The sequence below is a fragment of the Poecile atricapillus genome, chromosome 13 (assembly GCF_030490865.1).
Source record: "Poecile atricapillus isolate bPoeAtr1 chromosome 13, bPoeAtr1.hap1, whole genome shotgun sequence".
In the NCBI taxonomy this organism is placed as follows: domain Eukaryota; kingdom Metazoa; phylum Chordata; class Aves; order Passeriformes; family Paridae; genus Poecile; species Poecile atricapillus.
In genome coordinates this window covers 6,520,854-6,531,166 of record NC_081261.1, presented here as the reverse complement: position 1 = coordinate 6,531,166, position 10,313 = coordinate 6,520,854, and the positions used below count along the sequence as shown (strand labels likewise).

The 10,313-nt window shown below is 56.4% G+C and overlaps 1 protein-coding gene and 1 long non-coding RNA gene across 3 annotated transcripts; both read left to right on the top strand.

The window, feature by feature from the left end:
- Positions 1-18: 18 nt before the first annotated feature.
- On the top strand, positions 19-2,691 carry LOC131584078 (uncharacterized). Of its 2 annotated transcripts, none has more exons than XR_009278655.1 (5): positions 19-123; positions 741-980; positions 1,320-1,503; positions 1,753-1,976; positions 2,331-2,691. It is a non-coding gene; the product is annotated as an uncharacterized LOC131584078 (long non-coding RNA). The 2 variants fall into 2 exon arrangements; XR_009278656.1 differs by having other exon boundaries at positions 741-963; positions 2,331-2,690.
- A 1,890-nt stretch (positions 2,692-4,581) lies between these two features.
- Positions 4,582-9,440, top strand: GM2A (ganglioside GM2 activator). The gene is made up of 4 exons (XM_058848980.1): positions 4,582-4,869; positions 6,640-6,792; positions 7,633-7,815; positions 7,929-9,440. Exons 1-4 carry the CDS (start codon positions 4,753-4,755, stop codon positions 8,082-8,084), a joined length of 609 nt encoding a protein of 202 aa, XP_058704963.1. The 5' UTR covers positions 4,582-4,752; the 3' UTR covers positions 8,085-9,440.
- Positions 9,441-10,313: the final 873 nt, after the last annotated feature.

Here is a 10,313-nt window from a genome sequence, read left to right as displayed (position 1 = left end):
CGCCCCCGGGGCTGGCCCTGGGCCCCCTCCACCCCGGGGTGTCCCCGCCCTGGGCCGGGGTGCTTCGGGAATGCTCTGTCCCACGGGTCCCCTGCGCTGAGGATGCTCCGTTGTGGGTGTGGGGTAAGGAGAGCAGGACCTCCGCATTGGAGGTGTCCTCTTCTGGGCGAGGAGAAGGGGTAACAGGACCCCTGCACCAGAGCTAGGGTGGGAGCAGGACCAGCTGCTCGGGGGCCTTCCACTGCTGAACCCACCCCAGCCCTCTTAGGAGTGGGGATGAGAGCGAGAAAGCAGAATCCATCAGGCTTTGCCATCACCCCATCAAACCTGTGTGGGGGTACTTGTGGAAAAGTGGTGGGTTTGGGGTGCTTTTCCTGGCAGGAGCTCTGCTCTGGGGGTCCTCGTGGTGGCTGGAGAGGGCTTTCACTGTGATCCATATTGCCTGAGGGACTGCACTCTTCTCTTGAGCATCCCAAACACCCCAAATGCTGGGCTTGGAGCCAGGGTGCCCTTTTTCAGGAGGAAATCTTTGGATTTGGGTCCTTTGGAAATGGGTCCTGAACACGTAGGGAAATACAAGGACTTGAAACTGTCCCATCTAAAAAAATAATGTGAGGAAAGGCAGGTTCTTCTAAATGTTTTGATTTTGATTATTTTTAAAATGCCTTTTAAAATTTTTATTTTTACACATTTCTGAATGACCACACATTTTGACCTGAAAACCCATTGGCACTACCCAGAACTGCTGAAATACTGCTGGAGTGTTTGAACCTGGTCACGAGGCTGTGCCTGTATGGAAACATCGCAAGTTTTTGTCAACAAGTTTCTATTCTGACATTTTCCAAATATCCCCTGGGAGAAGTCCAAGCAGCCTGCGGCTCTGGGGATGCCAACACCTTGGCACTTCGCCTGGGCGCCGAGGGAGTGGAGGTGCCTGGTCGTCCTGTCACGTTCGACTCAGAGGTGTTTTTCTTGCCCTGGTAACCCTGGGATGGGGGAAATTGTGAAACACCACTTGGATGGGAGGGTGGGGAAGGCGAGGGGCAGGCCCATGGTGCCCCAAGTCTCCCGGGGACTGGTGGGACCAGTTGCCTGCGTCCTCTTGGGTGGGTGCTGCTTAACCTGAGTGAAGTTTTGTGAGTCACAGCAGCTCCTGGCATCAGCTCCCACTGCTCAGAAACCACCGAGAGCGTCTCACTTCTTATCTCTCCCAGCACTTCAGAGTGGGGCAAGTCTCCTTCCCTGCATGAGAGTACTTATTTGGGCTGAGTAGATGTTTGTGGGATAAAAGTGCAAGGTGCTGGTCTCCACCTCTCCAGGGTTAATTAAAAATCCCGGTCCAGACTTCAGAGACTGAAGGCCTACAGGGGCAAGCAACAAAGCACATGCAGATTTCCAGGCTGAGTATGCGTTGCTGGGGCCATGGCTGCAAAGAGAAGCAACTGTGTGGGCAGCTGATGAGGAGTCTGTCCAGCTGCCATCACGTCTTGCTGGTGCACAAAGGTCCAGTAGTCTGCACATGTGCTTGTGGAAATTTCTGCTTTTAACTGTGGGGTGCTGAGGGGCTGTTTGGGGATGCCCTTGTGCTGCAAAGTGGGGCTTCAGGTAGGATTTCTCTTGACAGTGGTGGAGAAAAAACAGCTTGGTCACATCAGGCTAAGGCATTGAGCCAGCAGGGCAGAACTGGGGCTTGGGGATGGGCCTGTTCAGCAAGGCCAGCTCCAGCACCCCAATCCTCATCCTCTGCTGCAGGCTCTGGTGTGACAACCCTGTGCTTCTAGAGATCGCTGACTTTTGGAGACATGGCTGCCCAGACCGTGTTATATCCTTCCTACAGCCTGTGGGTTCATGTGAGGCTGCCTGCCAAAAGCCCTGCCTGTGCTACCCAAAAGCTCTCTAATTCGAGCTTGATTTTAGCAATTCCTTGGTTTCTCCAATCTCTCCTGTGGAAACTGCATGGGATATGTGCCTGACAGGTAGGTCTTTCATCTCAGCCCTGCTTTATCCTCCTCTGCCCCAATACACTGAAAACTTGTTCCCTTTTCAGGGCAGCACTTAAACAGCCATAAACTGCTCTGCTCAGCTGCTCTTGAGCAAAGCAGGGGCTTTCCATGGCATCGTAGGGGTAACCAGAGCACCCCAGGGGAGCACAAGGGACTGGAGGCTGCACGTAGCAGCCTGGAGAAAAAGGGGACTGTGGCAGCCAGGGGATTCTTGCCCAGGCAGACAGGAAAGCAGAGGTGGTGTGGTGGCCCGACCTGAGGCAGCTTCAGCTTGTTTTGAAGTTTGCTCTAATGTCTTTTTTTGGTGTTATCTTGATCTCTCCCCAGGAATGACAGCAGCTGGAGACATCTCCAGGGTTTTGTCTAGAAAAGTGAGACAAGGAGGCTTTATCACATGCTCAGCTGAATTGCCGTAAATGGGATAACAGCTGGAAAGTCGAGTTAATTTGTACCAATGGTCATTTAAAGTGTTTGCCAAAGCTTATGGATAAGAAAAGCATCTGTGCAAACTGTTTAAGTGTCTCTTGTGGCTCTCTCTCTGGTTCCAGCTGGTAAGGACTGGGCACAACAGGATGGCAAGTGTCAGTGCCAGCCCTGCATGGTCTGTTTGCAGAGTGCTTCTGTGAGTGCAGATGGGGTCATCCCTTTTTATTTTTTTGGGCCTTTTTTATTTGTATATCTTATTTTCAGAAACCCAGTCTGTGGAAAAAAACAAAAAAAAAAAAAAAAAAAAAGAGAGGTGGAGGATATTTTGCTGGAAGGCTTTTGGTGATGAGCTGGCCTGTGGTGATGGCTGATGGGTCCTGGTAGAGCTGCAGCCCAAGCAGTGGACAGAGAGTGGTCATGGTTACAGCCTTCGGCCCTGCTCATCATTTGCAATGTTTGCTTTTGTAAATGAGAGGTAATGAAGTGCTGGCTGCTTTTCTTCAATGCAAATCCAAGGTGTTTAGCCAGGTCTGCTGAGACCTCCTGACTCGTGACTTGATTTTGCATGGGTGAGATAGCTGAAAAAACTGTTTGAATTGCAGAAGTTCTCATAGGTGTTGGAGCCCAAAAAAAGTCTCAGGCTCTTTTAGTGGGGATATAGGTCACACATACTTCTGCCTTGAGGTAGTGCAACGATTTCAAGTCATTCCTGTCCCTGCCTGTGCTTTTCAAAGCAAAAAGATGTGGGTTAACCTGTTCCCGCAGTCTTTTATTCTCTTTTTTCCCCCATGGCAAAATGAAGTGGAAAAGGATGGGAACAGGGAAGTGAAACCTTCGCTCACAGTGGCTGTGAGAAGCAGAAAAACGTGATGCCAGGAGCTGAGGTGAGGGGCTCTGCTCCCCTCCCAGCCCCAAACACAATGCTCCTTCTGTGCCCGTGCCTCTCCCCATGCATCCCTATCCTTATCCCTGTCCTCCGGCTGCTCCAGGGCCTCAAAGTGAAAACTAATCCCAGGGGATAACTTTCCGCTCGGTTCCCGGGTGGGAGGAACGGGCTATTTATTCCTCACCCTTAAGCCTCGGCAGTGGATCAGCGGCGCAGTTGTCGCTGCCGGCTCGGGGTGGGCAGCAGCATCCACCACATCCCCTGCCTGCTCCCACGCCCTGCCTGCACGCTCCCGCCCGGCCTCGCTGCTAAATAAGGACGAAAGGCTAAAAATAGAGCTGAGACGGGGGTTTGGACAAGCCAGGCAACCCTTCCCAGGGCTGGGAGCAATATGGGGAGGCCAAACATCGTCCGTGTGCAAGGGAGAGCAGAGCTGACTGTGGGGAAAGGTCTCACAGGTGGCTCCTGAATGTGCTGTGGCAGGGGGAGAAGGTCTGAGACCTGCCACGCTTGTGTCCTCTGTGTTTAGTTGACTCAGTCCCCTCTGCAGGATAAAAGCATCCATCCACCAAAATATATGGGAAAATCCATGCTACTGTGCCAATCCTGATGGAAGGGTACGCGTGTGACCGTTCCTGCATGATGGGGGTGCCTGGGGCAGCCCTGTCTGGAAAATGATCCACAGAACAGGGGGTAGGGATGGAAGAGGGGATGTTAAATACCATATTTCACATGGACGGGTGGTAGGGGTATTGTGGCAAACTGCCCAGTCAGGGGCTACCCGATGCCAGTGTCCCCCCCACCCCCGCTCATACGCATCGGGTTCGAGGGTCTCAGATATCTGAAATATCTTAAATATCTGAAATATCTGAAATATCTCTGCTCTTCAGCTGCCAGCTGCCCTGTGCCGAGCGCGGGGGGAGCGTGGGGGTCCCGGGTACTGAGCAGAGGGTACCGACCCTCGCACAGCCGGGGCACCCCCGAGTGGGACGTGAGCCCTGGGTGGAGGGATGGGTGGTGGGGAGGTGGTCGTGCTTCCCCCATCGGAGCGGGGTGATGTGTGTGCCCCGGGGTGGTGGCTGCAGCTCCCAGCCCCCCGCTCCAAGTGCCGGCTCTGGGAGGTTGGGAAAGCGGCGCTTCCCGTCCCAGCATCCCTGCGAGTCCAGTCCTGCGCTTGGCAGCGAAACCGGGGAAGGGAGGGAAAAAAAAAAAGAAAGAAAGCAAAAGGGGAAGGGAAAATGTGAGCGTCCTTGGGGGAGGGAGGGGAATCGGGCGGTGGGCCGGGCTCGGAGAGAGGGTTCATCCCCTCTGCTCGGGGCTTCATAGACCGGCCGGTGCCAGTTCGGTTCCGCCGAGCTCCCTGCCCTCCGCTCGCCTCCTCACCGCTCGGAGCAGCTCCCCGGCCCCCCCGGCCCGTTCCCGGCGCATTCCCGGAGGATGCTGTGCGCGGGGCTGGCGCTGGCGCTGTGCGCGCTGCAGCTCGTCCCGGCCGCGCTCGCCGGGCCGCAGCCGCAGCTGCTGGTGGAGCGCAGCGGGGCCCGGAGGCTCAGCAAGGTGAGGAGGGACCCCGCACCTCTCGGGCACGGAGGGGGCTGCCGGGGGGCTCGGCGGGGCGGGGAGGGGGAATACTCCGTCATTCTGATTTCCTGCCCCGTCAGGGTGGAAGATCGCTGGTGGGTGCGGGTTGGTGGCTGGGCAGGGGAGTGGAGCCCATGGAGCCCTTGGGGTCCCGCAGCCCCCCGCGCTGGGGAGCAGTGCTGGAGGTGGGGGCAGCTCGGAGCAGGAGGGATCCAGTGTTCACAAACACTTCTCAGCGCAGAAACCCAGCGGCCTCCTCCTTCGGATGATTGTCTCCCGGCTCTCAAATTGCTGTCCATCAGTGTTTTCCAGTCCAGGTTCTTCTTCCCTATTCCCACGGGATGCTGGGCCGGGCTCATTAACACGCGCTGATTAAGACACAGCCGATTACCACGTGTAACTCTCACGCGGTGTGGAGGGAAATATTGCAATTTATTTTCCAGGAAAGCTGTTCTTGCCCGAGGGAAAAGGGAACCGGTTGGGAAGGCTGGAGGGGGCTCGGCGGGCAGCAATCTGCAGCCACACGTTGATGCTCAGCTCGCTGGAGGCTCTTTGGCTGCAGACTCTTGGGCTGGGGGCTCTTGGGCTGGGGGCTCCCAGCTCTTGCTCAGTGTTGGGGTGCAGCCTACCCTTGTCCCGACTTGTCCTGAGCCCTGTGTCCTGCCTTGGGCTGCTCCCAGCGGGCGAGCAGGATGGTGGGACGGGCTGCTCAGCTGCGTGGGCTGCGCTGTGCCCGCTGGGGCTGCTGCGTGGCACCAGGCAATACAGCCTCCACCGGTTCTGCGGCTGTGAGAGCCCCACATCCTGCTACGGGGACACGGGATGCTCCGGCCAAACCTGCTTGGGGAGGGAGCTGGGACTGGTCTCTTTGCCACTTGCCTCTGGCAGGCTCAGAGGTGGCTGATGCAAACAAGTGCTGCCATCCCTCCACCTTTGAATCGAAGTGTCTTTACTGGTGGTGGCTGGAGAGGTTGGTGGGACTTGTAGGAAACAGGGGAGATGTCCCAGCATGACTCTTAACTCAGACAGGACACAGAAGTGATGTCCCTCATTCGGGTGACATCTCCTTACATGTAGATTTTCATTATCCCATAGGGAAATGCTGCTTCCCTGGCTCATTTATACTCTGGATCAGGATTTGTACTCATCTGTAGCTCAGGATCAGGGCCCTGGGGTGTATCAGGCAGAGGATGAGCCCGGCTCATCTGGTCCCCGAGTGATTCCTGCTCCTATGTGGAACCAGGAGGCTGGAGCTGGTGGATGAGGGCTCGCAACAGTAGGGCTGATCCTGGATGAGGTGGGAGGCTGTGCCAACCCTACAGCCCCTCCAAGGGGATCCCCTCACACTCCTGCCCCAGCATCCCCCTGGAAGCCACCACTTGGTCACAGCTTGCTCTGGCCTGTCCCCACACACCTTGCTTGGTGCCACTGGCATGAAGAATACATCTTGCCTTGGTCACATGCAAAGTGTATGGAGGCAGAGCTGAGGCAAGTTTGGAAATTGCAGCCTGGTAATCTTTGGGTGTAAAGTACATACAAATGAACACATGAACAGGGTTTCTACAATGTCCTCAATCTTGGAAAGCTGGGAGCTCAAGAACTGGCATTTGAAGGGGCTGAAGGTCATTTTCTGGCTCTTTGTGAGCAGATGTTTGGCAAGGGTCAGAAGTGCAGCTCTGGATAAACCTGCAAACACAAGAAAGGGCTTGCCCTGCCTCTAACTTCTCCTGTCCCTCGGTGCTGCAGGTTGGTGGCTTTGCCTGGGAGAACTGTGGTGACAAGAGGGACCCCGTGGTGCTGCAGAGCCTCTCTGTGGCACCTGACCCCATCAGCATCCCGGGGAGCCTGCGTGTCAGCGCGGCTGTCAAGAGTGGCAAGAGCATGGGTTCTCCTCTGAAGGTAAGTGCCAGATGTGTCTCTGTGTGGTGAGGGAGGGCAGAGCTTCTCCAAACCACTGGCAGCTGGGAAATGCCTGTCACTGGGTACAGGAATTAGCAGCCCTTGGGGAGTGAGGTGCAGGGAGGTGCAGGGCTGAGCACACTGGGCTCTGTAAGCCAGAACAGGCCAGTGGGCATGGAGAGACCTGTGGTGGGAGCAGACAGTTCAGCAGGAGCCTCACAACCTTGTCCCTAGGACAGAAACCACCTGAGTTGTCTCATGTCTTGGGGATGTAATGGCTTCAGGAGGGAAGTGAAATCCAAGTGTTGTGGGTGCTCCTGGAGGTCACTGTGGCACTTGTTTTTCAGCAGCCAACACAACTGCTCCCTCCAAGGACGTGCCATGGCACTGCTCAGGGAGCCTTGCGCCATGCCAGCTGCCCTGCACCACTTTTTGGGGAGTGTTTTGGAATGAGACAGAACATGTCTCTTGTCCAGTGTGCATGGGCTGTCTTGAGCAATACTATGGTGTCTGTTTGGGCCTGGGACTGTGGGGCAAGTGCTGGGGAGTGTAAAGCCAGAGCTACAGGATGGGAGCACCCTGTTTTGGGATAGGCAGAGGAAAGGAGGAGGAGGTGGGGATGTGAGGTGTTGGGCAGTGTTAGCTTAAGGGGTCAAGCTGAGGTTGGAAGAACAGAAACTATAGGTTGAGAAGAACTGAAAGGAGGGCGGGAGGCAGGAGGGCATTAAGTGACCTCACGGACATCCCAAAGATTTCACGGTCAGGAGATGAGGGAGTTGGCTGGTGAGGAGCTGTGGGTGCCCCTGCTGGTTGTGCTGCTGCTGAACACCTTCCCTCCAGGCAGTGCTGGTGGTAGAGAAGGCACTGGGTGACCTCTGGATCCAGCTGCCCTGCATCGACCAGCTGGGCAGCTGCACCTACAATGACGTCTGCAGCATTCTGGATGAACTCATCCCACCCGGCACGCCCTGCCCGGAGCCCCTGCTGACCTACGGCATCCCCTGCCACTGCCCCTTCAAAGCGGTACGGCCGAGCCCCTGCGGTGACGCTGGCAGTGCCAGTGGGTACCTCTGTGCCCTTTGGTGCTGGCTGGGCTTTGGGTTGACCTCTTGCCTATCTGTCCCCTCTCTCCACAGGGCTCCTACTCCCTGCCAGCCAGCGATTTTGACGTGCCCGATGTGGAACTCCCTTCCTGGATGACCAATGGCAACTACCGTGTCCGGGTGGTCGTCAGCAATGGCGGGGAGGAGCTCAGCTGTGTCAAACTGGCCTTCTCCCTGCACTCCCACTGAGGGGTGGGACACTGTCCCTCCTATCCCCACCAGCTTGGTCCCCTGTCCCATCCCATCCAGTTGCACCCCATCCTGTCCCAAGCCATCTCTGTGAGGTCCATTCCTCCTGCAGGCAGCCCCTGTTCCCCCTGCAGTGCCTCTTCCCCTGCTACACCCAGAGAGGCCCCTTTGGCTGTTCTGCTGTCCCCAAACCCATCACCAGGGTGTCTCCTGCCTGGACAGGGTGGCCTTGGAGCCTAACTCCAGCATGACCTGGGGTTGTTATTTTTTATCCAGTTTCTTTTTTTTTTTTTTTTCTCTTAATCCTATCAGGGCAATTTTAGACAAAAACATTCCAGGGAAAAACAATATTACTTGGAGCAGTCCATGGGGAGTGTTTGGGAATGCTGGGGCAGGCTGGAGGGACGCAGCACGAGTTGCAGAGGGTGTCCCTGCTTCCCATCATCTCTGGCCTTAGCATGGGGCTGTTTTGCAGAAGTGTCCCCAAAGTGGCTGCAGGAGACCTGTCCCCACACAGCAGTTTTGAATCTGCTGTTGCTACATCCCTGTCCCACATAGGGAACCAACTTGGTGGCATGAGGCACCTGTGAAGGCACCTCCCCATGCCCCTCCTGTGGCAAACATCAGGAGCACAAGAGGATGGAAACCGTCTGAGTCCTACATGGACATTCATGCTTAGGGGAGTCCAAGAGGCTGGTGATGCTCCCAGCAGCAGAAGAGGTTGCTGGTTGATGGCTGTGCTCACTCCAGAGGGGGACACAAGGCTGTGATGAGCTGCTGGAGCACAGCCTAGCTGAGGACCAGTCCCACTCATCTCATTTTTCCTCTGGGAGTGAGCTGAGGCAGGGTGCTGCACTGGGACTATCCTTCCCCTGTGCTGGCAGAGGCACCCAAACACAGCAGAATCCTGAACGTGGGATGACTGGGAGATGACCATGAAGACCAGCAGCCTGGATCCTATTTGGGGGTGTCCTGGCTGTGGCTGGGGACTGTCATGTGGGCAGGTAGCATCCTTATTGCTGCAGTTTCAGGGAGGGCATCAGACTGTCATCACTCCCCTGTGCCAGGTGCCACCAGCCACCCACATCCCTTGCTGTCCCTGCCTGCTTGTGTTATTTAGCCCCTTGATAGGGCTGGTCTTCTACAAGCACTTTATACGCCTTAACTGCTGTGGGTGTTCCTCCACCATGCAGATGTGCTTCCACTGCCTTTCTGTGCCCTCCACTCGCTTTGTTTCACCCTGTGGCTCTGCCTGGAGAAGTACTAACCCTCTGCCCTTGCTTCCCCTTCAGTGCCAGGGCAGCAACCTCATTTTGGGCAGGTTCTGCCAGTTCTTAATAAATCTTTTTACCAGGATGTAGAGCTGGTGCTTCTTGTTGCTGGGAGTGACCTGGAGGTGATATTTATTTCGCTGGGAATAGTGTGGATGTGGGTGCGAGCTGGGGAAAGTGGAGGTGGTGGGGTGGGGGCAGCGGTGGAGGATGCTGTAGCCAGTGGAACTGAGCAGCCCTGAGGCCAGTTCCTGTGTGAGGGGCAGGGATCTGCAAATGCTGCTTTCTGATGTGGGGACAGAGGGACACAGCCATGGCCCAGGGGGCCACGGCCCATGCTGGGGGGCTTTGAGGGTGTCGCTCATCCTGGTGACCTTCTATAACCCTGACACCTGTACGGCTCTGCAGGCCTTGCTCCAAGGACCAGCTCTGCTGTGGGGGATCACAGAAGCAGGGAATCAATTAGCTTGAGAAAATCTCTGCGATCAGGAGCTCACTCTGTGAGTCCGACCTGTGGCTGGACACCACCATGTCCACTACACCATGGCTGAGTGCCGTGTCGTCTTTCCTTAAACACCTCCAGGGGTGGTGATTCCACCATCTCCCTGGGCAGCCCACTCTAATGTCTAATCACTCGCTCTGTGAAGAAAGGCTTCCTAAAATCCAAGCTAAACATTTCCTGGTGCAGCTTAGCACTACGTTCTCTTATCATGTTGCTGCCTGGGAGCAGAGCCCGACGCCACCTGGCTTCACCCTCCTTTCAGGGAGCTGTAGAGTGTGAAAAAGCCACCCCTGAGCCTCCTCCAGGCGGAACAGGCTCAGGTCCCTCCCAGCTGCAGCCCGCTGCCGAGCTCCGTTCCCGTCTCCGGCCGCCGCTCGCTGCCCGCGGCCCTGCGAGGCTCGGCCCTGCCGCCCTTCCCCACACGCGGCCGCCCGCCGCCAGGGGGCGCCACCGCGC